The sequence below is a fragment of the Podarcis tiliguerta genome (genome assembly GCF_965153285.1).
Source record: "Podarcis tiliguerta genome assembly, chromosome: 5".
Lineage (NCBI taxonomy): Eukaryota > Metazoa > Chordata > Lepidosauria > Squamata > Lacertidae > Podarcis > Podarcis tiliguerta.
In genome coordinates, this window is record NC_139538.1 from 37,714,118 (window position 1) to 37,740,624 (window position 26,507).

General features: G+C 43.8%; 1 protein-coding gene across 1 annotated transcript in view; it reads left to right on the forward strand.

Moving 5' to 3' along the window:
• The window catches only part of DGKG (diacylglycerol kinase gamma), a 118,505-nt gene that overhangs the window by 50,043 nt on the left and 41,955 nt on the right, over positions 1–26,507 (forward strand). Inside the window, 14 exon segments of the mRNA XM_083443225.1 lie at positions 293–463; positions 4,388–4,437; positions 5,418–5,492; positions 5,666–5,785; positions 11,122–11,239; positions 12,316–12,404; positions 13,346–13,462; positions 14,176–14,274; positions 17,449–17,565; positions 18,784–18,857; positions 19,854–19,928; positions 20,642–20,727; positions 23,156–23,245; positions 23,743–23,903. Coding sequence (XP_083299351.1) covers positions 293–463; positions 4,388–4,437; positions 5,418–5,492; positions 5,666–5,785; positions 11,122–11,239; positions 12,316–12,404; positions 13,346–13,462; positions 14,176–14,274; positions 17,449–17,565; positions 18,784–18,857; positions 19,854–19,928; positions 20,642–20,727; positions 23,156–23,245; positions 23,743–23,903 — 1,442 coding nt within the window.

The following is a 26,507-nucleotide window of genomic DNA, read 5'->3' on the forward strand; positions in this document are numbered from 1 at the left end:
TCTACTTGCACTTTGACATGCTTTCAAACTGCTAGGTTGGCAGGAGCAGGGACCGAGCAACGGGAGCTCACCCCATCACGGGGATTTGAACAGCCGACCTACTGATCAGCAAGTCCTAGGCTCTATGGTTTAACCCACAGCGCCACCCGCATCCCATTGTGCCACTGGTGGTATCAAGCAAAAAAAAAGGCCCTGAGTTGCTGTTGTCTTTTTAATGTCTACCTGACTGCATAGTCCAACATCTCTTTTTGAGCTTTGAATCACCTGTGCTCATTTTTGACCTTTTCTTTAGGCTCCAGAAGCTTGGAGAAGAAATTACCATTCAGCCTTCGAAAGAGCCACATCTCCCTGAAAACAGCCAGTCCGCATTTGTCAGCCCCACTGGCTCAGGTAGTCTACCTGAAGGACATTGTCTGCTACCTGTCACTGCTGGAAAGGGGACGGGCTGAGGATAAGCTGGAGTGTAAGTGCTTGGGTGACAGGAAGAGTGTCTGTGACCACAGCATCAGGTCTTAAGACTTGTTTTGTGCTGGGGTCACTTGGAGGCAGTGGTGTGGTATGGGGGGGGAATGGGAGGGTTTGTGGCTTCAGGGGAAGCAATAATGGCTTTGAGCTTCTAGTTCTGGCAAGAGCTGTGTGTGTGTGTGTGTTGTGAATCAACCTGGTCACAATCCTTCATCCCTCTCCACTCATTCTCCATCCATTTTCTCTAGAGCATCATAGGCAGATATGTTGGTTAGGTGGCACCTCTTAGTTGACCAGATCAACTTAGGTCATATATCTGTGCTGCATTTGCTTGTCTTGGGTCCCTTCTTCAGAGTTTAAAAACAGGCCTGAGGTGGTAGACCCTTTTCTTATATTCAAATTATGGGATGAAAGATACTATGTGTGTAGGGGGCTTTAATCTAATCCACAAGCCCCACACATATTATTTCCCGCAATTTTAGATCGTTCATAACCCCCAAAACTTCTTTTAAAATGTATCTTAACAGAGAATCACAAAAAGTAAACGGACCAGATCCCCTTGGAACCCTGCTTGTTGTAATTTGGAGTACTGGCTTTAAAAGAAAAAAATATGTCAGTCTCCAGGAGAAAACATGATCCTTAACTTTGGAGAAGTTTAGAGACTTTTCTTCTTGGAGGAATAGAGTCTGAGATTTCCTGGACCCTGCAGTTCATCTATCCTGGCTAGCAGAAACAGACAGAAAAGGACAACTGAAATGCCAAACTCCTGGCAATCCCTTAAGTCAACCGTAGGGGGTGGACCACCAGCTCCTGGATTGGGGCTACCTATGTATGCCATTTGGGTGGGTGTGTGTATCTGCCTGCATATGAGCATAAGCTGTGCTCTCTGGATGGATGGTGCATGTCAAAGTGTGGGTGATCCTGGTTAGCCATCCCTGCTTTAGGCCTATCCAACTTAAGTAGACATTGTGTGTGTTTAAAAAGCTGAAACGTCACACAAATTCTTAGGCAAAATTTCAGAATTTAAATTTGATCTTGCATTTTAAGCAGTTTCCAATTTGATTTGGAAGGGACCTTTTAATATATATATTTTTTAAAAAACAACTTTGGGGACAATCCAGCTCTTTTGCATGCAGTACTGATTGCTCCCATTAAAAGAAGTGAATTCTAACACGGAGGGAGATGAAAGCTCATCAATCAGTTTCCATACAAACTCTTTGCAGAGCTGACTCACATAACCACAGAGCTTATCATGGCTGTTTTCCTTCTCCTTCTCCCTTGGATGGCTCTGAATTTGTGCCAAGCTGACTGTGTGACTCATTTGCCATTAGAAACCCCAGAGTCATTTTGCGCACCAAAGGGCAGGTTAATTATGAAAATATTACAAAGCAGAATACTGTAGGATCCTCCTCACAGGATCAGCTTGGGAACCATAATGTGGATAACCCGCTCCAGGGATAACATTGTACCCAGGAACTTTTCAAAATGCCACAGCAGGAATGGAAATGTGTTGTTGGAATTGGCCTCTGGAAAGAGCATCACTGACATGTAGACTGATGAACAGGCACCCTGGTAACAGAGCTTGCCTGTTTAAAAGGATACTTACATGTCTAAGAAGAGGGGTGTTTCTGTTTTTCGTTTTGTTTTTTGTAACTACTAAAGAGGTTTCTTCTAGGGCAAAGTTGCTCATCTCTTCTCATTACCTGCACAGTTGAAGTACTGCAGAAAAATTGTGGTTTGCTTCATGGATTATCATGATCTGAATGAAAAGCAAGAGATGAAAAAGGGTACCTTGCAATTGTGATGAGAAGGAGGAAGGCAAGCTGCTACTTATTTATTACTCTCCACAATGCACCGAGTCAAAGCCATGGGAAATAATTTATGGCTCTGTTACATTAGCATTTCAGGAAACTGTGCAAGGCTGCCCTCTGGTGCCCCTGGCTTGTTTTTCTTCTACTTTTTAATTGTTCTTAAAAGGCACCACGTACTGATGGATACGACATCTCTGTTTATCAAAGAATTTTTGCACGAAGCTTTCATAAAAGAAACGCCCCACAGTCAGTTTCTTTCAAGTGGTCACCTAACAAAAAATATTTGAAACTGACATTATGTGGAGCAAGCCAAGCAATTGAAGAGTCATAGCACACGGAGAATGTGGAGGTCAAAAGATAGACACAACTCAACATGACACCAGGAATACAAGTGAGGATTAAACCACAGTACCCAAAGCAGCACTGAGATCAGCAGGCAGGATAGCTCTGATGAAATAACATGGTCATGAAGATAGGACCAGATAGGCGTTGCAACCATTGAACACTATTTTTTTGCCAGTTAAATCCATGTTTTGCTAGTTGGTTGATTTTGGCATACCTTATTATTGTTATTTTTCCTGCATGTTAAATCAGCTGTTAATGATGCCCAAGGCTGGCTTCAAGCAGCAGCGCAGGAAGCTGCTCCGGCGCCTGGGGCGGAGTCTGCCTGCCTCCTCCCACTCAGCCGCCCTACTGCTGGGGGGGAGGCAGTGGGCAAACCGTATGGGCAGCGCAGAGCCTGCACATGCCCAAGCCACTGCGTCTCTCCCAGGAGAGACACGGCTCGGGTGCGCTACAGGCCTTGCTGTGAGTGCTGCCCGGCATTTTGTCAAACCTCCCCCCCCCCCCAGTGGTGACACCCGGGGCGGACCACACCCACCGTACACCCCTTCCTCTACCCCTGGCTCCAAGTCTGAGGAGCAAAGTGCTCATTGTGTTCCATCCTCCATCAGTGGACTGTGCAGGGCTTACCTGGCAGCCCAGAGTAATATTTATGGAATATCTACTTCTTAATCCAGACTCAGAATTCCATAGCACTTGGGACTAAGCCTAGGCTGCTCAAGCCCAAGACTTACAGCAGGCAAAAAAGGAAAAAGGGAATTCTGGAAGGAAGAACGCCAGTCTGCATGTAGTTGTAAACAAGGAGGGGACACTGAAATGAAGTTGCCATCTAATAAGCACAGCCCAGGTTCTTATTTCTAATAATCTTAGGCCTTTTAACATGACACTCTGCACTCCAAGCAATGCTAAGCTAATGAGTCTAGTTTAATACCCCACAAACTTTAAGGGGGGGATGTGATAGTGGCTAGACCCCACCACCTGATACTGCTAGGAGCACCAGATCACACACATAAAATCAAAGTGGCATCCATAGTTGTTGCCACCAGGCTGTTGGCACCCTGGCAACCGCCTAAGGATGCCAAGTGTCGGTGCTTGCACTGCCCAAGCTGTGCACTTATATTAAGTTCACTGATGAGCATGTTCAGAAAATGTAAGATATATAAAATAGGTAGAATGGTGTCACTTGCTTGTTGAAGTGCATGTAGGGTTTGGTGTGTCATAAAATCTTTTAGTAGGGCCTCTGTTTGTCAGGCCAGAACCAAAACCTGACTGCACTCAACCCTAGGCCATTGTCTAAGCTTGCGCATGACTTCACAGGGCAACTGTTTCTGTCTAGGTGCTGACGGGAAGTGAACAGTGAAGGGCTCTCAACATCAACGAATGCGCTACTCCAATAGGAAGAGCGTAGCTGAAAGAGAGGTACCCAGCCAATCCCTTGGGCACTGGAAAGTTAGTGTGGTTTAATAACATTTGCTTTCTTTAAAAAGGTACATGTAGAGTATGGGGCCAATGAACACTCCCCCCCAAGGCCAAAGCAACTTGGACAGCTCCCAAGGGCTGCAGTTTTATTTCCAGCCAACTCCAGCAACGAACTTTCAGCCTCGTCTCTCTTGCCACCCTCCCTCCCTTCCAGGGCCAAACTAGATGTGATGCTAAACATGCCATTATCAGACATGTCTATGGATTTGCTTGCTTTCTTTTTTTTTTAAAAAAAGGCAAAATATGTGGCCCACACCACACGCCTGCTCTTAATTTGTGTTTTCTTGCAGTTATGTTTCGCCTCTATGACACAGATGGCAATGGCCTCCTGGACAGCTCGGTAAGCCATCTTTCAAAGCAGCACCCTTCTCAAGAAGGCGAGGACACAAGTCTTTCTAAATGTTTAGAGGCCTCCCCATGCGCAGAGGATCATATGTGCATTTGTGATATCTGATTGGTCTCTGGGTCAAGCTCGTAGGTCTCGGGGGGGGGGGGCAGGTGTGGCATCAGCAAGCAATTGATGAGCCATTCCTATGCCGATAGGTCCTGGCAGGCTTATCTAGTGGCGGCGGCAGTATGGCTGAGTTTAGCCATTCAGTTTCCCAGTTTTTTGGATGTAGCCTTGCTCCAAGGCATTGTTGGAAACCCAACTGCTCTTTTTAAGGGTGGGACAGAGGGAGACATTGATGTCGGTGGCAGTGGCGGCAGCACCAAGGGAGGGAGGGCATCAGTGGCAAATGTAAGGGGACCTTTAGCTGCCAGGACCCACTCAAGCCTGATGCCACACATACATCTTTGATACAGCTTTTGAGGATGTTAAGGCCTTTAATGAAGCTTAGATATGCTAGACTTCCTATTTTCTTTACAATATATTGGCTTGAGATCCCATGTTTCTTACTAGAAATTGCATACAAGTCCTGCTAGTTTTCTGTGTGCGACACGTAGTATTATATATTACCCTTGAGCAAGTTCTTCAGTGGAATTATCCTCAAAGCTTCCCAGAATGAGAAACCGAACCCACATAGCTACATCATAAAGACAGGATGTCTTCCGTGTGTCGTGGTATAGGTTTGAAATGTCAGCAGATGCATATGACTACATTACTGTAAATCCAGGGTGGGGAAGCTGGTGGTCCTCCAGATGTGGCTGGGCTGCAGCTGCCATCATCTCTGCCCATTGGTCATAATGGCTGGAGTTGATGGGAATTAGAAGTTCAAGCAACATCTGGAGGACCACAGGTTATCCAGTCCTGCTGAAGATATGCACACATCTACATTCGCCCCCCCTTTACCTTCCTTTTTGTCTTATTTCTGAAACCAGGAGCTAGATCGTATTATCAATCAGATGGTTCATGTAGCAGAATACCTTGAGTGGGACTCCACAGAACTGAGGCCGGTGAGTTTCATTTGTGTACAAGTCTCTGCTGAGCATGATCAGTATTAAGTCATTAAGGCTCTCTTTGCTGCACCCTTGAAGATCTGCTATATATCCTACCAATGGAATAACTTTTGTTTGATGGGTTGAGAGAGGATCTGTTGATTCTAATTAAATTATGTCTCCTTCTACAGATCTTGAAAGAGATGATGGAAGAAATAGACTATGATCATGATGGAACTGTGACGCTGGAAGAGTGGATTCGGGGTGGCATGACCACTATTCCTTTGCTCGTTCTGCTGGGCATGGAAACTGTGAGTAGCTGGCCTAACCTCAGAAAAGATGAGCCAAAAGATGTTCAGTAAAGGTAAAGGAACCCCTGACCATTAGGTCCAGTCGTGGCCAACTCTGAGGTTGCGGCACTCATCTCGCTTTATTGGCTGTGGGAGCCGGTGTATATCTACCGGGTCATGTGTCCAGCATGACTAAGCCGCTTCTGGCGAACCAGAGCAGTGCACGGAAACGCCGTTTACCTTCCCACCAGAGTGGTACTTATTTATCTACTTGCACTTTGACATGCTTTCGAACTGCTAGGTTGGCAGGAGCAGGGACTGAGTAACGGGAGCTCACTCCGTTGCGGGGATTCGAACCGCTGACCTTCTGATCAGCAAGTCCTAGGCTCTGTGGTTTAACCCACAGCGCCACCCGCGTCCCTATAAAAGATGATCAACTGAGTAGTAAAAAAAAAGTAGCTAGTCAAGATTTTTCTCCTCTTTCAGTGAGGGTTTAAATATGTGATACACCCAGTTTCTTTCTACTTGTATATTTGGTTCAATAATCTTATGGCACTTCAAAATGTGAGCAGTTTCAACAAATGGTTGTATTTAAAGCAGTTATGGGGAACCTCCAGATGTTCAGAGAATCATAGAATTGTAGAGTTAGAAAGGACCAAGGGTTATCTATGCAATGCAAGAATCTCAACTAAAGCATCCATGACAGATGGCCATCCAACTTCTGCTTTAAAACCTCCAAGGAAGGAGAGTCTTCAACCTTCCTAGGGAGTCTGTTCCACTGTTGAACAGCTGCTACCCCATCAGTAAGCGCTTCCTGATGTTTAGTTGGAGACTAAATCCGTTTGTTCGAGTCCTACCCTCTGAAGCAGCCCAAAACAAGCTTGCTCCATCTTCCACGTTGCTGGACTCCAGCTTCCATCAGCCCCATCACCAATGTTGTAATCCAACAACATCTCAGGAATCATTGTTCCCCACCCCCAATTTAAAACATTGATGTGTATAAGGGAGGAGGCACCACCGCTCAATGGTGGAGCACCCACATTTCATGAAGAAGGCTCCTGGTCCAGTCAAAAGGATCTCTGGCAGCAAGTGCTGAGAAAAAGAGGCTTGCTTAGAAACATGGAGAGGTGCTGCCAGTCAGGGAAAATAAGAGGTGAGGTATAATAGGGTTACCAGATGTCCCCGGGGACAGTCCCCGGATTTGCAACTCTGTCCCTGGACAAATTCTGTCCCCGGAATGTCCCCAGATTTGCAAATCTGTCCCCGGGAAATGTGGCAGCGGCAGCCTCAGCAGCCCGGAGCCAACCTGGTAGCGCAGTTGGCTCTGGCTGGCTTCAGGAGCTGCTCGCTGCCGTGGGCCCCGCCATTTTTCCTGCGTCATAGCAGTGAGCAGCTCCTGAAGCCAGCCAGAGCCAACTGCACTACCAGGCTGGCCCCTCCCGGGCAACAGCCAGCCGCCTATGGCTCCCGAGCCTCACCTGATCTGTCAAAACAGGGGGAAGGGGGCAGGAGATCGGGAAAGGCTTGGGAGTCACGGGCAGGTGGGGCCCCATTGCCCAGTTTTTAAAAAAAACTGCGCATTTATGTTTCGCAGGGTGAGAAAGAAGGGCTTTGCACCTTTATACAGTATGCATGTGTGCTTGGGCCCAGGGTCTTTTGCCTCACCATCCCCACTACTGACTCCCTGTTGCTACTCAGTTTTGTTTTGTTTTTAAAAAAAGTGTCCCTGGATTCATTGAAAAAAATCTGGTAACCATAAGTTATAATGTTATAAATGCGTTGTAAATATGTGACACCAGGAGGCGCTGTACAGCAGTCAATGGGAAATTGCTTTGAGAGCTATATAACGGTTTCTTTCTTAGCATTTTTAAAGATCAGTGTAGATCCAACCTTGGTGTTCATGTAAAGGGAGAGTGTTGGGTGACTATCACCCACAGCTTCTTGGTGGGATAAAAAAGATGGATAGAAAGACTGGTAAAAAGTCAGATCCCTTATTCAATATCAATGTGTGTTTGAGGAACAGGAATTCTTTGGGAACAGGAATCAACTTGGTGGATCCACATTTGGCAAGGCAACTAAATGTGTTAATGTTAATGCATACCATTGCTCATGCATACCAAGATGCTTTGCCTCCCCCTGTTGTTTTGACTATAAATATCATTCACACAGATGATAGCTCTGCTACATTCAGGGTAAGATACTTACCGTATTTTTCGCTCTATAAGACGCACTTTTTCCATGCTAAAAAGTAAGGGAAGATGTGTGTGCATCTTATGGAGCGAATGCAGGCTGCGCAGCTATCGCTGAAGCCAGAACAGCAAGAGAGATTGCTGCGCAGCGATCCCTCTTGCTGTTCTGGCTTCAGCGATAGCCGCATGAAGCCTCTTCAGGGCAGCGGGAGCGTTCCTTCCGGTGCGCTGAAGAGGCTTTGTGTTGCTTTCGCTGAAGCCAGAACAGCAAGAGGGATCGCTGCGCAGCAATCCCTCTTGCTGTTCTGGCTTCTGGATTCAGAATATTTTTTTTCTTGTTTTCCTCCTCCAAAAACTAGGTGTGTCTTATGGTCTGGTGTGCCTTATAGAGCGATAAATATGGTAAATCATTTGTGTTGTCAAGGTCAACAAACACAGGTCCTAATAGCTTACAGGCGCAGTTCTCAAGGAGTATCTTTTGCACAAGCCCTTTTGAGATAACCAGAACTTTAAAAAGAGCACAGAATAAAGTCAATGATAGCAAAGGAAAAGAAGAAAGGTTTTTGTTTTTTAATACAGCTACTTTCAAAAGTTAAACCACACGAGGGCAGCAGAATGTCAAAAGTCAGATTCTCAAATAACATCTGTTTTATACAAGGAAAATTAATGAACTGCTGCTGGCATTCAATAAATTTGTTAGCATAATTAACAGAATTATAACAAGAATTATAACAAATATAAAAAGGAGGTAAATGTAGCTTACTTTAATAAAGATAGAAGTTAGATGCAATCAAGTAGTTTTGGGTTGTGAACCTCTTTTTGTTTTGTTTAATTTCATATTCTGCCACTTCAAAGCCTGACACCCCCCCCCCCCCCGATCATTCAGAAACATAGATAACCAATTTCAGATCCTGAAGGAAGCGCTGCCTGGAACCCCCAACCTCAGGAAGTTCTTACTCTGCCTCAACTCTCTAATCCTGCAACCCGAGAATCCCAATTTAGCCACCCAAGACCACATTTGGTGGCAGATGACCTATCCTACCTGGCCACAGGGATCTCTTAAGTCCTTGAGTCTAGGAACTCCTGGAACTAGTTGACCATTCACAGTCTCTCATTCATTTGTCTCCTGGACCATGACATCAGCGGATTTCATCCAGTCCTAACATTTCCTGGCTGGCTCCCATCAGCCCCAATTAGTAGGCATTGCTTTGCCTGTCCTTACAGAGTACTGCCCATCATATGCCTTTGTATAGCGAATGGTTTGGTTGAAATGCATTTTTAAAAAGAAGAAGAATCTGCAGATTGTACAATGGGCCCTTGATGGCCACGCTCATGAAGCTCTTGTGATGCATATTGGGTATTTGTGTGAGTTTTTCTCAATTTGGGGGTAGAGATCCCTGTGCCATGACAAGAACTAGATGTTTATAAAGACATTCCACAATGGGAGGATGCTTGAGTGTCTCTCACTCTGTAAGGGGGCTACTAAAGCCAGCTATGTATTTTGATTTTTTTTAAGCTGCTAAGCAGAGCAGTATTTTGCAAGTATTGATGTGGCATACATAGGCATGTGTGACTCTGGAAAAAAGCACTTGGAGGAATCCATTTTCACACATTCTTCTTATGTGCACAAAGGAATAGCTTCTATGAGTAGGAGGTGAGAGAGTTATTTGGTTTGGTGCTTAGAAGCTTCCACTCATGTTCTTATGTGCCAAATGGAGGTACCAGTTACCACCACCACCAATCAGAAGAGAGTATTTGAGGTTACCTAACATTCATGCCTGTAACAAAGGACGCCTAGGTGCCTTTGTTCTGTTTGCATTTATGCTGTCATATTTGACTCACCGTACTCTCCATGGATGCGGGTGGCGCTGTAGGTTAAACCACTGAGCCTAGGGCTTGCCAATCAGAAGGTCGGCGGTTCGAATCCCTGCGATGGGATGAGCTCCCATTTTTTGGTCCCTGCTCCTGACAACCTAGCAGTTCAAAAGCATGCCAGTGCAAGTAGATAAATAGGTACCGCTCCGGCAGGAAGGTAAACAGCATTTCCGTGCGCTGCTCTGGTTTGCCAGAAGTGGCTTAGTCATGCTGGCCACATGACCTGGAAGCTGTATGCCGGCTCCCTCGGCCAATAAAGCGAGATGAGCGCCACAACCCCAGAGTTGTCCGCAACTGGACCTAATGGCCAGGGGTCCCTTGACCTTGACCGTTACTCTCCATCGAACCTTTCTTCTTCAAATAATACCATTTTAAATAACTACGATCGAGCTTTTATTGCCCATTTATTCTTGCAATCTCTTCAATGTCCCTTGGAAACTGGTGAAACTTGCCTGGCTAGAAAACACAATAGAGCAAAAAAACAAAAACAAAAACAAACTAATTTGTGTGTTACAATGATCATAGTATAGAAATAGTATAGAAATAATATAGAATAGTATAGAAATAATTTTGATAGATACTGCCTTCAAGCTAGCACCTTTACAGACTTTCTGTTTCCTTTTTAAATAGTTATACCACATTAAACAAATAGTATAGATAAGGATACACCATAAATCTTTCTCTTGTATGTTAATATACTTTATATAATTTGTTTCTTTGGATTTCATAGTTGCTTGGAAATAGTAGGCTTACAATGGTGTAAGCAGTGCAAATTTTAAAAAATGCATAATCCTCTAATTTGGCTTGATAGTCCACAGTCATTGGCAACGCAAAGCTATACATGTCTATTCAGAAGTCAGTCCCATTTAGTTCAGTGGGATTTACTCCCAGGTAATGGCATCTATTTATTTAGGGCACTTGTATACCACTTAATAATTAGCATTTCTAAGTGAGACTTGTAAAAAGAAAAAGAAAACATATACATTGCAGTCTAAATAACATCTCTTCTATGTCATGGCAGCTTATTTTATTATTATTACGGGCTTTATGAAGATCTGTCTACATCGTAACTAAGTTATACTTTTACATTTTCTAACTGGCATCCTCAAAAATGTTAGTAGGCTGTGGAGGCTGTAAATGGACCAGTTCAGACAATCAGTTTGCAGGTAGTTTACATTGCATTTCTGGTCATCCTGAGTTGAGAAGGTTATCCTGGAAAAGGTGCTGCAAGAGACACCATCTCTCCTCTGTATCTTCCACTCCATCTCAATGGGCTTTTTCCCCTCCCTGTAGAATGTAAAGGATGATGGACAGCATGCGTGGAGGCTGAAGCACTTCAAGAAGCCTGCCTACTGCAACTTTTGTCGCACTATGCTGCTGGGCGTCAGGAAGCAAGGCCTGTGCTGCTCCTGTAAGTGCCCAGATAGGCTGCTTGTACAATGCTCATGTGAGATTCACCCCTCTTTGTTGACCTGCATGCGAACGAAGTGGAGCCAACAGTGCCAGAATCCCCAAGACAGATGAGGAGAAAGATTTCCTGGTTTATTTGTTCCTTTTTAATTTTGACACACAGCAAGCAGGGATTCCATATTTACTTCTAGTGGGTTCCTTATTCTGGGAATGTTTGGGGATCTTTCTAGATGCGCAACTCTCAAATGTGGTGGAACGGATGAACCATAAGCCAGGCCTCACCTCTACTTGCTGAATAAAATTCGTACCCTTTCCTAGGATCCAAAGGGATCTAGGCAATGGCAACAAAGTCTGTGTGCCCCAATATCCTCCCAGTCCTACAGCTGCTACTATGCACTGCAAATGGTCATCAACATTCTGTGGGGAACCTCAGGCACAAGGAGGGGGCAATTGTGGGCCTCTATGTCTTTCTATCTGGCCCTCAGAAGTCTCCCTGGGCCACACTCCTCACTGCTTTGCACCCCAAATACTTTTGCCTGGCTGGAATGAGACCTTGATCTCTGATAATGCCTTTCGGTTGTCTGGATGCGTGGTGGAGCAGTCTACTCCACCTGTCTGTTCATAGAGTCCAATAATTCACATGAAGGGTTGTTACAGTTCCACAGAATCCTTTCACAGATTCTAAGACAAGGATTTCCAGAATATTGGCCTTGTTTCACCATCCTAGGCTTCATCAGTAGAATGAAGTAAAATGTGTGAGATTACAATATTGTATTTATTTGCATTACCTAGAGCCTGTACTACTGATGAACAGACAGGTGGAATAGACACTTATACATATATGGACCTTATGAATGAACTGACTAGAAAATGAACTGATCCACTGGGTCTTCTGCTTTTTTGTTGAACTTTATGAGACTTCCGTTGAAATTTACAATCTGATACAATGAATAGTATACCTTGTTTATTCAAAAGTCCAGCCGGTTACGTCTTGTATGTTTAATGAAATAGCTAGAAACTGCTTGCCTTGAATATAGGGTGAACTTAGAGCTTCTCTCTTTTTCTTTTTCCCTACAGTTTGTAAATACACAGTCCATGAAAGATGCGTGTCCAAAGAGATTGCCCCCTGCATCAGCACTTACGTGAAATCAAAGAGAAATACAACTGTGAGTAGGGCATTCATGAATGCCTAGTGCATGTGTTCACTTATTGATGACCTTCCATCTAAGGCAGGCTGTCTGCAATGCAGATCATGCTGTCCACACAGTCATAAGAGCCCTGCTATTGTGCCAAGAAGGACCCGTATTTTATAGGCTACCACACTTCACCAAATTGCCATACTGCTGGAATAGTTCATAAGTATCAAACTGAAAAGGGAGGAATCTGCCTTCTGGGGAATATGGCTACTTCTCCAGAGGAGGTTAGGCAAGCAAACGCTCAACCACAAAACATTGAGACCCGTTTCTGGCAGCAGAGTCCTACATTCTTAGAGCCCAGCAGCTCCAGGTTCCCCAAACTCTGAATGAAAGCATCTGCCCCTAGGATGGTCATCAGCCCTGTATAAGGAAATTGTGCTGAAACTCTAGCTGGGTTTGTAGTCGGAGAGAGAGCAGCACATCAGAAAACATTGGCCAGAGTTGCAGCTGATACCAGAAGCTGTACTAAAACATAGCTGCGAGGTCATGACAAAGCAGAAACAGAGGCTGCAAGACTGGAAAAGAACTCCGAGAAGCAATGGAGACAGTCAATGATTTTTGGATTGTGCATGCCCATGTGAGCAGTTCATTGTGGTATTATGGCTAAAATATCCATCTAATGTTCTATACCAATGGCATTTAAGATTGTGAGTAGCCTGCCTTATAATACAGTGAGTTTAGCCGAAGGCTCATGAGACACCACGATAGTTGGATCACAGACTCCCCCCCCCCAAAAAAAAACCACTTTCCCATTTCTTTCTTTATCCCATGCTTCAAAAGCATATCCTGAAACATTTGAAGGAACAATGATTCTGACGCTTATTCAGGAGCATTTCTTCTCCTTTGTTGCCTCATATTTAGTGCCTGAATTTCTTTTCCAGCATGGATCACCTTGTCTCATGCATTTCTAGGTCATGCAGCACACATGGATTGAGGGGAACTCCCCAGCCAAATGCGATCGTTGTCATAAAAGCATCAAGAGCTACCAGGGCATTACCGGACTACATTGTGTATGGTGCCAAATCACAGTGAGTACGTGAAGCAAGTGTGGTGGTGTGTTTTTTTAAAGAACGCTAAGCTGTTCAAGGCAAGTCACCTCCTACATCAGCAGGCCATGTTTCTTCTATATTGGCAATAATCACGGCATGCCTGTGAATAAATAAGAAATCTGTTCCTCGGTTTTTCTCCTGATTGTGAAAACGGTCACGACACTGAATATTGTTGAGAAGCCACAGAATGTGACTGAGCTTTGTTACTTGCTTGATTTGGTACGATGAGCCTGGGATCATCTGGCACATATAGAAGTCATTCCACTATCTATAAGTTGGTTTATTCCACTCACCCTGACATATTTCCCCAGTTCAGGATAAGCTACATTTGATCTTGGAGTTCCCAAATCAGCAGTCCCCCATCCACAGGGACCACATATGAGGCTAGTTTTTATATTCATTCATCTTTTACCATAATGTTACCATAATTGAGCCAGTGAATTCTAGGATGCCCCAATTCTTCTTCTTTTCTCCCCCCCCCCCCCCAAATTTGCATTCCCACTATGTATGATAATAGTCCCCTCTTGTCTTCTGACATTTCCTACATGTAATGTAAAATTAGCCAGGTAACATTTATTTATGTTGTTTATTAATGCCAGTTAGAGAAACCACCTTGCCATTACTTGTAACAGCCTTCCTTTTTATGGATATATTTAAAGAGAATCTTTGTGCTGTGTTTTCTCCTCTTGCAGCTTCACAACAAATGTGCCTCTCATGTGAAGCCTGAGTGTGATGGTGGGCAGCTCAAGGACCACATCTTATTGCCTTCGCACATCTGCCCAGTTGTTCTGGTAAATGAGTCTGCTTGACACCTATGAAATGGGCTTAATGATTGGCGTTTTCTCTCACATATGAAGGCCGCTAGATGATGCTCTCTCAAATACTTAAGATTTTCAACCCATCCAAACTGATTTTGTTAACTTAAAACCAAGGTACTTTCCCATAGAGCTGCTAGAGAAGGCCTCTTATGTCCATTACTAGAAAGCTGGTGTGTCCCTAAGAAGGCTGAATGACAAACTGCTTGCAATCTGGGCATTTCGTATCGAGCCACTGCTACTGCTACCATACTTTCCCACTACTCCATTAACTATATGCAGCTATCAGTTTACTAATGGTGAATTGAGGCTTGCTAGAAGAGGAAAATCACTCCAATTGTTTCAAGCAAATAATCATTAGCATACAGCCTTAGGCTTTGTTGCAGGTGAGAAAGTAGCTGAAAATAAAAACTCAAAGGAAGAGTGTTGTGCCATATGATGTAGTGTATGCACAAGCATTTTCTCTTGTTAGAGCAGGCAGGGATAATGAGCAAAATCAAGCGATCTAGCTGGATCCTGAGCACCACATAGACTATTTTGGCAAGTGGGTAGGGCTGTCCGCCTGTCAATCACCTTATGTCAGGATGACATCAGATGACCCAAAGGAACATTTTTTCTCTCTTCAGGTGCTGCTCAAGTCTTGCCTGCAGAGGAAGGTCCTTTGCATTCAAAGGAAGAATCGGAAGCCAAATCTTCTTCATTTTAGCTCCAGCTTCATTTTAGCTACAGGTTTCCTGCACTTGACGTCTTATATGATGTCAAGCGTTGGAAAGGTGGGCATGGTCTGCCCACAGTGGCCTAGTGGGCCAACCTCCAAGGCCTGTCAGGCCTGATTAGGCTGTAGGCTGCCTATCCCTGTGTTAGAGCCACTTTGTGATTACTTGGAATAGGCACAGGCACTCCAAGGTGTGCAAGATTGTAAGATGGACAGGCTCAAAAATGACAATTGCTGAGAGATTTCCACACTTTTTGTAGTTTCCTTCTCAGGTTTTGCATATAATCTACCTCTTATTTTTGTGGTTTGTGGTTTTGCATATGCTTTTAAAAGATCATTCTATCTTTGAAGGTCCCAGGGTGGGCTGCAACAATTAAAAGCACAATATTTAAAACTCACCTCTGTGGAAAGAGTACTCCACAACTTCCACAAATTAAGAAGTTTCCTCTTTCCTAATGAGGAAACTGTGGTGGTACAAACATTGTACTTTCAAATGCTATGTCTACTTTTTCCTGTGTTCAGAACTATGAGAAATGGGGAAATAGTGAAAGCTGGTAATTGAGTCCCAATGAAGAAAATGTATATGTGAGGTCAAAAATCATGAAAATGCCAGTGATCTGGATTGTACATTAAATAATGGAGAACAGTAGCAGTTTTTTAAATTAAGAACCATTCTGTGAATAAAGTTTAAAAACAGGAAACCAAGGACATTATCTATCTCTCTATCGTCAGATTTATGTCCCACTCCAGAATCTATAAACTTGTAAATCCATGGGGGAAGAAACCATTGGAACTGGGAGAGAAATTAAAACACACCTTATTACTTGCTAGTAAAAATGTAGCCACCAAAATGCATAACAGAAGACCCAAAGTTAATGTATAATATATTAAATGCTGTCTGTCAAACAGTGCCATGATGATAAGCATTCAGTAATACATTTCATAAAGTGCTAAACAGTAGTGGACAGATTGTTTGGGCAAAGGCACTTACCCAACCTCCCAGAAAGCAGGTCATTGCTTCTTACTGGGAGGAGGGGGGCGAGGTGGCAGCAAAGTCAGCGCAGTGCAAACGCAGCAGCTGAGCCAATGCATTGCTTCTGCCAGTGCATTGACACTGCACTGCCTTCCCCACTGCCTCACCTTTCCCTCTCTCCCTGCTGGTAAGCAGCCGAGCGAGGTGTTCAGGCAAGCACCTTCACCCCACCATGCCATCCACTACTGGTGCAAACAATCTTTCTTAATTTATTGACCCTGCAGTGAATCATATTGAATCAATCACTTCAACGGTGGCTTGAAATGATGGACACAATGATGGTTCCAAAGTTCAATATTTGACTTGCTCCCTGCTCAGGGCTTGACATGAATCTCACAGTTCCACCATCTCCACATTTGCTTCAAAAAGGAGCTCTTGGACATTTTAAAATTTGACAAACACCATACTTGGACACCTTAAAACAGGGAATGGATTCAGAAGATTTATAAGAGTCAGCTCAGTTTTTGTTTTTTAACCCGATGTGGAATTCACTGAGCTGGCTGAGCATATGGCTGTTATAATTTGGAACCCCATCATGGTCCAGGGTTTCCCTTTTGCCACTGCTAAGGAAAAACAGAGCTGGGAATTAGATCCTAGTGAAGGAATCCCTTGGAGATACTTACTAAAGAAGAAAAAATTGGCAATGTTATTATGTGGTGCTCTTTTCTGGATTTTTCTCATATTTACTTATTCCTCTGTTACTATAGCTATTGAGAATAATCTATGATGTTTTGTGATGCTTTTAGTGTTGTAAGGCTGCTTTGAGATCCAATTTTGGCTGAAAACTGCAGTATAAATATGATTAAACATAGAATAGTATAAATATTTTGGATTCATTCACTTTTCAGGTATCTAAGCATCATGAAAGCTGCATCAGTGTTTAAAAATCCACGTTAAAAAGCTTAATATGTATATAAAAAGCTTTTCTTCATATGTGTATGGGCCTCTCAGAAAGCTTTTCAGCTGTGCAGATTGTGGAATTTTGAAGTTAATATAAATCTTGGAACAACATCAGCCTGGGAAGCAAGTCAAGTATTGAACTTTGGAGCCATCGTTGTGTACACAACTTTCTAAACTGCTTTTGGAATGACTGATTCAGTCCTTCAGTGCCATTCACTATGTGCTCACTATATTCAGATACGGTTTGCACTTCATACAATGTATTATTGATGGTTAATCTGCATGTTTGTATTCTGTGTTGCTTGACAGACAGTATTTTAATACGAAAGTTTAATATGATATTAACTTAACTCTTGGAGCTTTCGTGGTCTTTCTGTTGTATTTCAGTCCAGTCAGGAGGAAGTCATCCTTCCCACTTTGTTTATGTTGTCAGTGCTTCCTTGTTATTTGCTGGCCTTCATCCATGCTTCAAAGTCCTTTATGCATTTTCCCTATTCCAAAGGATAGGCAATCCCACCCAAGAAGATCAGACAGTGAATCGCCATCCAGCACATCCCCAGATGATACAACCCTGGCCTTCAGATACAACACCACCACGGTGGATGGGCATGGACTACAGGTAGACAGTTCACAGCTGCTGCTATCGTATCTATTGATTTGACTTCTATCCTGCTCAACATGTATGGTTCTTCCCATCCCTGCTGTATCTCAGCACCAGTCTGGTGAGATAGTTTAGACTGGAAAGTGGTGACTGCCCTAAGGTCATGCCCAAAGAGCTTCATGACTGAGTGGAGATTTGAACCTGCCCTTGTCCAGCACTCTCCCCAGTATATCACACTTGCTCTCTCACTTTTCTCTTACACTTGTGAATGAGCGTGTGTATACCTGCAGAATTATATTTTGTACACCATGCCTAAATTGCAGGCTAGTTGTGGAGAAAGGCATACCAGGGAGAAGATGTCATTCTGCACTGATCTCCTAGTCCATGGGTAGGAAAACTAAGGCCCGGGGGCCGCATCCAGCCCAATCGCCTTCTAAATCCAGCCCGCGGATGATCCGGGAATCAGCATGTTTTTACATGAGTAGAATGTGTCCTTTTATTTAAAATGCATCTCTGGGTTATTTGTGAGGCCTGCCTGGTGTTTTCACATGAGTAGAACGTGTGCTTTTATTTAAAATGCATCTCTGGGTTCTTTGTGGAGCACAGGAATTCATTCATTTTCCCCCAAAAAAATATAGTCCGGCCCTCCACAAGGTCTGAGGGACAGTGGACCGGTCCCCTGCTGAAAAAAGTTTGCTGACCCCTGTCCTAGTCTCCCCATGAAGCTGGTTCTGGAATATCCTTTGATAGTCGCCCTGTTGAATTGTGCATGGTTAACAGATTAACCCTTGGATCCATCCTTCTGCAGCTCTCCCCTCGGAACCCAAGCTTGCTGAAGCTCTGCTAACCTAATATTGTCTCAATGGCAATGCCTGCCTTGTCCTTTAAAGAGTTCAGTCTCTAGGCGTATATCAGGAAGCGCACAAGAGGATATTTGCGGAGCATAAGGCAAACATTATTGAGTCAAAGGATGTATATATTAAACAGAGCCGAGCTCCTGAGGCTGTGGCTCGTGTGCTTAGAAGGCCATAGACAGAATAGGTGTGGATAAGAATAAGTGCACAGATTGGTGGTTCCCAGCTTTCTCCAGATTCTGCTGATCCAACATGTTGCCAGTTGCATGCCTTACTTCCTCTGTGGCAGTGCCGTATGACTCATTCCCCCCCATTTTGCATGAATGATGTTTTGTATGCTGTATAAGGAGGCTCTTTGTTTGCTTTGTAATTTGCTTTCTAGATCACCCCTAAGCCTGGAACGCATCCACTGTTGGTGTTTGTGAACCCCAAGAGTGGAGGGAGACAAGGAGAAAGGTATGTTTCCCTTCCTCCTATTGGAAAATTGTACCCTCTGCAGGATAGAAGTTTTTGGTACAGTAAATGCACATTTAGTAATCACTGTGAGTAATGCAAACATCTTCCCTTAAGGAAGTAATAGCAAAGAGATTGCATTTTTCCTGCAATCAGACGACAATATTGTGCTGCTTGGGAAATACCGGTACCCCTGGGACATCACCAAGTCTTTGGCTTGGTAAGGACAGCTGTAATTCAAAAATATTTATGAAGCAAACATTTCGGAGAGGGGGCTTAGAAATAGGAGAAAAGATTTCCATATGGAAATGGTTTTATTTGTCTGCTTGATGATTGTTTGTCAATCTGAAAATTTAAATAAATTTATAATAAAGAAAAAGGAGAAAAGATGGGTCCACAGTGCAGTAAACATCAATCCAAAAGCATCCTCCATTTTCTGAATATGAAGGTGGCAACTATTGCTACACTTATGGAGCTGCCCTGAGCAGGCTGTGATGTGGGCACAGAGTAGCTGATGCTAAGAAAATGTAATCATCTGCCTTGGATAGGGATAGGGGAGAAATTGGAATCCGTTCACATTTAAAGGCAAACTTCCCTAATTCTCACTTTCCAAAACAATGCACAAACTGATACACAGGCATCCTTCAAAAAATGTGCACTTCTTCAAATCATGTAATGCAATTCTCTGGCCAAGTAATGAGTACAAAAATGTGGTAAAAGTGTGCATTATAATAGGGGGAAATTGATTTGCAAAAATGTTTATTTTGGGGCACAATTGCTTGCAAACATTTAATATTAGAAATTTGCACTAAAATTCTGATGAATTTTCATGAGGACTTTTTTTAAACAGAAAAATGAAAACTAGTGTGGAAATGTGGAGAACTTAAGACTGGAAAAATGAGAAATTGAGACATAGTAAAACTGACAGATTTCCCTCCTCCTAGCCTTTACTCTCCTTTTTAGGGGCCATCACTTTTTGTTTTTCTTACTTACTTTCAGGGTTCATCGGAAATTCCATTATCTACTCAATCCCAGACAAGTTTACAACCTGGATCGAGGAGGACCCACTCCTGGGTATTGAAATCCATTGATCAACCTGCATCCATTTTGCTATCCTTACGATTCCCTCTTAGTTGTGCTGCCCATTCTCACTCCCCATTTGCTTTTTGCTCACCTTCCCTCTCCAGTTTCCCTTTCCACCTCCCTGCTCGCTGAAGCTTCTTAACATACCTTAGCTTGAGGAACTCAGCCTGCTGCCAATTCTTTAGACTTATGCGTGGAGCTCGTGCTGGAGTTTATGATATTTGCCATGTCTGTCTTAAGGCAATAAACCTTTGGGCTCTGGGACTCTACATCCTCCTGATGGAATACCTGTGGATATTACACCTGAATACAAATTATACAATCCTGCAAAAGTTATTTGTGGCTAAGGCCCATCACTCTGCTGTCAATTGGATGTTGTTGCAGCAACTAGCTGCTGGATCTTGTTCAAAGTTTGCATGGATTTTACAACAACAACAACTATTCCCCTTCATGCAGATCCTTCTTACAAATGTCATGTATTCCTTTATGGGTGTTCTTCTTGAATGTGTGCTGTGCAGGTTGACTCTTCACTGGGCAAGAATTGCATGATTTAGGACTTTGAAGAGCAGCAGGGCTGCTGTGCCTTTTTTCACATTTGCTTTTGTGTGAATTTAAAAGCAGTTTAGATGTGGTGTTCTTTCCCACATATGGCAAGCAAGCTATTCTAAAGAGCTTCCCTACCTTTTCCTTCTGCTTTCTCTTAGTTTAAACTTTTTCCGTGATGCTCCAGACTTCCGTATTCTGGCTTGTGGAGGAGATGGGACCGTTGGATGGATCCTGGACTGCATAGGTAAATTGGGATCCAGGGATGCTGCATGGTTCAAAGTACATTAGATTTGTTGGATAGCTGATACGCCTGGGGTCACTACTGTGTAAGAGAGAGGGGGGCTCCTGTAGTAGGTCAGTAGCAGAGCACTTGCTTCCCCAGGCTCAGCCCCTGGAATCTGCAGGTAGGGCTGCCTGAAACCCTGGACTTCTGCCAAGTGTGAACTGTGCTGAGCCAGATGTACCAATGGTCCGACTCTGACTCCAATATAAGACAGCTTCCTGTGTTCCTTTAAGGGACTGAAACTAGAGTTCTTCCGCTGGCCAGAGTGAGGCAACCACCTCAGCTAGCAGATGCTGGGTGGCAGGGAGGGACAGAGCTTTGTTGCACACAGCCTACTCCGCTGCCCTCTAACCTAGCCTGCTGCTAGAGGACAGCGTCCCATTGCTAGGACTGGTGCAAGAGTCAAGTTCCAGTCCAGTCAGCTGGAGCAGGAGAACATCTTGGCCTCAGGCAGCAAAATGTATTGGGCTGGCCCCATCTACATACACAGACTCAAACATGCCTCTGTCCCATACAAGGGTTATGAGGGTTTTGGAGCTCTGATGAGGATTCCAGATTGCCCCATGTTTCAGACTACAAAATGTCTTGGACCAGTCCTGTCTCCATGCACACACCTCATCCACCAAGAAGACTCAAATGCATGTAAAATGTACTTTTAAAACTTTTTTTAAAAAATACACACAAGTATCTGAGTGGCCTTGGTGGTTAATTTGTCTTACGTCGATCCTCACTGTGTTTAGAACTGGATGCCCACATGAACCTCTGCCCCATATAATGTTTATGAACAGAAATGGAGCAGTCTGTAGCGCTGGAGATTCCAAACTGACAGCCAGGCCACAATGATCTTCTCCTCCTTCCTCTGCCAGAAAGAGTAGCCAGATGCGCTCTCCCCCGCTACTGCCTCCCCAATTTGCATCTCCATTAATATTGTCATTATTATTCAGCATCTAATATTGAATGAAGTGTTGTGCAAATTGGAACAAAAGACCAAGCCTCTGCAAATGGCTTACAACCTGACAAAGCAATACACACAGGTGGTAAGAATTGAGAGGAGAAATGCCCGTGGTATCCACTGGTAACAATGGGCCTTACTCCAAAGTGAGTATGCATAAGTTTGCAGACATATCATTTCTGTCCTCCCCACGACAGGGCGTCCTTTCGCTCCTTCAGCGGAGTTCCTTTCTTTTGGCAGCATCATGCCAAGGATTTCCCTCCCTTGAAAGAAAGATGGATGTTGGCAACGAATGAGAAAGCGGGGGCAGCTGAAAGCATGTCTCTCATGCAGCCTGGAGACAGGGAGAGTTCTGTGCTGTTGAAGTGCGCACAAGGAAAAGTTTGTAGCCGGGAAGACTCTGTGGCAAGGAGCCCAAGGAGGTGGACCTGCAGCAGGAGAGGGCTGAATTTGATATTAATAATAATAATAGTTTATTATTTATACCCCACCCATCTGGCTGAGTTTCCCCAGCCACTCTGGGTGGCTCCCAATCGAGTGTTAAAAACAATACAGCATTAAATATTAAAAACAGGCCTGCCTTCAGATGTCTTTTAAAAATAGGATAGCTGCTTATTTCCTTGATATCTGATGAGAGGGCGTTCCACAGGGCGGGCGCCACTACCGAGAACACCCTCTGTCTAGTTCCCCATAACCTCACTTCTTGCAATGCGGGAACCAGCAGAAGGCCCTTGGTGCTGGATCTCAGTGTCCGGGCTGAACGATGGGGGTGGAGACGCTCCTTCAGGTATACCTGATCGAGGCCTTTTAGGGCTTTAAAGGTCAGCACCAACACTTTGAATTGTGCTCGGAAACGTACTAAGAGCCAATGCAGATCTCTCAGGACCATATATTGATTCATATATTGATTGGCATTAACCAGCCACATCTTTGACTGCAGGCTGCATTATAAAGAGGCTTTCCTGCCTCCCTTTTCTGAAAGCTGCACACATAGACAGGGTTGCAGGCTTGGTCTCCTGAAATTCTGAACTGAGGTCCAGCAGCTCAATGAACTAGGGATGGGGGTGGGAGGGAAATTAGTTTGGTTTGCCTTTTTAGGCAAACCTACTTTATTCACACTTGCTGCACCAATAAGCTAACTGAAATGAGGTTATCCTTTGAAATTTGCACTTCTCCGAATTTTGTGATGCAGTTCCCCAGCCAGACGTGTGCTCAGAAAGGTGCATGTTTGCAAAAGCAACATATAAAACTACAATATATTAGGTCAAATTGCTTTCAAACACCAACACACCATGTATAGCCAGGGAATACAGCTGTGGTTCGTTCTGCTCTTGGGAAATCCTGTCCTCATTAGCTCTGCTATGGCAGGTGATGTAGAAAAAGGAAAGTTGACTCCAGCGATCTGTTGGCTTCTAAAGTCTGTTTTTCTTTTTGCAGATAAGATAAACATAGCAAAACACCCTCCTGTGGCTATCCTGCCCCTGGGAACAGGCAATGACCTTGCCCGCTGCCTACGATGGGGCGGAGGTAAGTATTTTGAGTCAGCCTAACACTGTAGGGTCATTCATCACGACCTCACACCATGACTTGCCACTGATCCCTCCTGACAGCAGTCCCATGTGCTGTTGAAACCTGTCAGCTGCTTCTAATCCCACTTGTCGTTGTCCAGGCTTTGCACCACTGGAGACTGTCCATCACTGACAGCTCTTCAAAGTATACATTAGAAAAGAAAGCTTACCACACCCACCATGCAACTTGCAATCTTACCCAACCCACAGCCTTATCTACTAGAAAAGAGCATGGTTCCCCATTCACCATTGATGTTGTTGGGCCCAAATCATTGCCAGGATTGTTTCTCCTTCTCTGCTTCTGATCACTTGGCCTTCTTTTATGGCTTTGCATAGCGCCGAGGCATCCATTACCAGACTCTCTGTAACACAACTGTTTGCCCTATTAGTGCTTGGCCTATTCCACCGCTGACATTCTGTTCCTTACCATATGCCATCCCTTTTTCCACTCTCAAGGTTATGAAGGTGGCAACTTAATGAAGGTCCTGAAGGACATTGAACACAGTGCAGAGGTAATGCTGGACCGATGGCAAATTGATGTCATCCCTATTGACAAAGAGGAGAATGGGGACCCTGTCCCTTACAGTATCATCAACAACTACTTCTCGATAGGAGTGGTAAGCACTGTCTGTACAGCTCTTGTTCCCATGATCTCCCTCCCTATTTCCCCTGTAGTATCAGAAGCCCTAGATAACGTTGTGTGTCAAACTGGAGATGGACAATAGGCTTTAGAGGTGATACAATGGCAGCATCATTGTCCATGGTGTACATACTATTCTGTCCCATTGTCACCTAGGGACAAATGGCTTCTGTGTGTTTTTGACACATCCCCACATCCCACAAAACCTGCTAAGTAAAGCAACAGCAGTTGCATACCACAAGCAACACCTTCAGCCAACTCACAGCTATAAGTTGGAGTGCAGTTTTCTTGTCTTATGGGCATGAGGTCAAAGCTCATATTTGAGACTGGAAATTATGTTTTGTAGTTGAGAATGGAGATTGTGGGGACTCTGATGACTCTTAAATCTCAGTAAGAATTTATTGCAAACTTGTGATCTAAGAAGACTCACTTCTGCATCAATAATTATTATTATTAGTTAAGACAGTCTTCTTTATGAGAAGAAAAAGCAGTTAGTCTTTATCCTGAAGTCTGTGATGCAAGAATATGGGTAGTTGACCTACAGGAGTGTCATGGGACTTAGCCAGTTTGGTGAGCTGATCTTTCAAAGGCTCACATGACCCAATCTTGTGGGTAGTGTGGTCAGGAACAGAGCTGGATACAGGAAGGCTGAATTCCTGTGTGAAAATAGGATTCAGCTACAGGGAACTGTGAATCCTGACTTGTGAATCCTGAAATGTAATTGGGCTCCCATTCTGAGGCTCTTGACTTCAGAGCTGCTTAGGAAGATCAGCTTGTGCAAAACAATGGCTCTTTGTCCTATGCTGATCCTCCCTTTCCCATCACTTACTTGATGGAATGGGAAGCAAAAAAAATGCCTTTTGGAAGCATCAGCTATTTGCAAAGGGAGTCCTGTTTGCAGGTGATGTTTTCAAAAGGCGGCTTTTTCTCCCCTCCTGATCACATGATGGGGAGAGAAAAGGGTTCCTTGTGGAAGGATCACCTGCACAGCAGAAGTCCCTTGAACCCCACCCATCAGTTGATGTCACAAGTAACATCAGATGATTGACAGTTGGGTGGGATTTTGAGAAATGGCACCATGGTCAAAATTGGACTCCTTGGTGGGCCAAGATTGGTCTGTGAGTCTGTCTAGCTTATTCAACCATTGTTCTTCCCCTGGGATCTCTCTTTGTTTCTTGTATCTTGTGTACACTATCCTTGCAGCTGTTGTTGCATATAGGAATAAGTTATTGGCTTTTTTTTGGTAACTCATTCCCAATTATGCCAAGAAGGAATGCTTCCGGTTTCTTGAGAAATGTGAATTAAAAATAAAATAAAATAGCTTGTTATACACCATTTCCCAAAATTCCTTTGCCCTGTTGCATTTCCATCATAGGTGAATAAAAGTACTCTCAGCCTTTAGACATTCCCAACAGAGTTTTGACTCTCTTTCATACATTTTGGCCAGTTTGACTGGTGTCAGATACCATCTGCACATTTTCTCTTACTTGGTAACATGCCGAGAAGTTCATTGTTTGGTTCTATAATTTTCCCCACTCATCAATTTCAATATTATGCCTGATATCAATGGCCCACTTAACCATTGCTTCCTTTATAAGTTGTTCCTCACTAATTACATTAGCATGAGCATATCTGCACTATTGAATTTGATTTCTTGCTATAACATTAGCAGCCTTTTCCTTTCTGTACCTGAAATTTAACTACCTGAATTTCTATTCTTTCCAATTAAGAATTCTGTGTAACTTAATGGATTGCATGCTCCTTCCCTGATTGAAGTTGATCCAATAAAAGATATCACTTTACCTGTGTTGTAGGGTTGCTAAGAAGCTCCCCACAACAGCTGACTCGTTTTAGCGTTCTGACATGGTGGGAGAAACAGCTGATTAAAAAAAAAAAGCACTGAAGCATTTGTTTAAAAACAGTCTCATGTTATATTGAGGTTCCATTTATAAGTGATTGATTGTCATAAATGTGTTACAAACATGGCCAGTATGTCTTAAAAATGGCTATAACTGAAGTGCTGACCTTTTAGATTCCAAAGTCCATGCTTAATATTGCATTAAATAATTTTAAATTGTCTTAACACTTTGCAGATCTTTAAGGAAAGTTACTTTTGTGTAACTTGTGGCACAATTTCCATAGATCCATTGTGCATTATAGTCAATTGCAGGGTGCTAGCAGGTCAATGAAAGTAAATTGGAGAGCTTTGGTGCTACGAAATCTCATTGCTGACAAGGTGCCTTTAAATACTACCACTGACGATGACAAGCCATTTCACCTCTGAGTCCAAGCTGCCACATGCTGCTTCCCATCTTTGCCCCCTTTATTTTTGGGCTGTGAGAAATGTGGGCCAGCAGCTATATCACTAACAGGAAGTTTTGGATTACAAATAGATCAGGCCATGGGCTCGCAAAGTCCCTGAGACTAGTGACACCTCTGCACCCCATCACTGAGATGTGGATGATGAACAGCCTGCTAATCCCTGGATGGAGTAAAGCACATTCCTTGGGCTATCTGAACCCAGAGAGACTGCAAGAGGGGCCCTTGTGTTACTATTTGTGACCTCTGTTTATGTATGTGT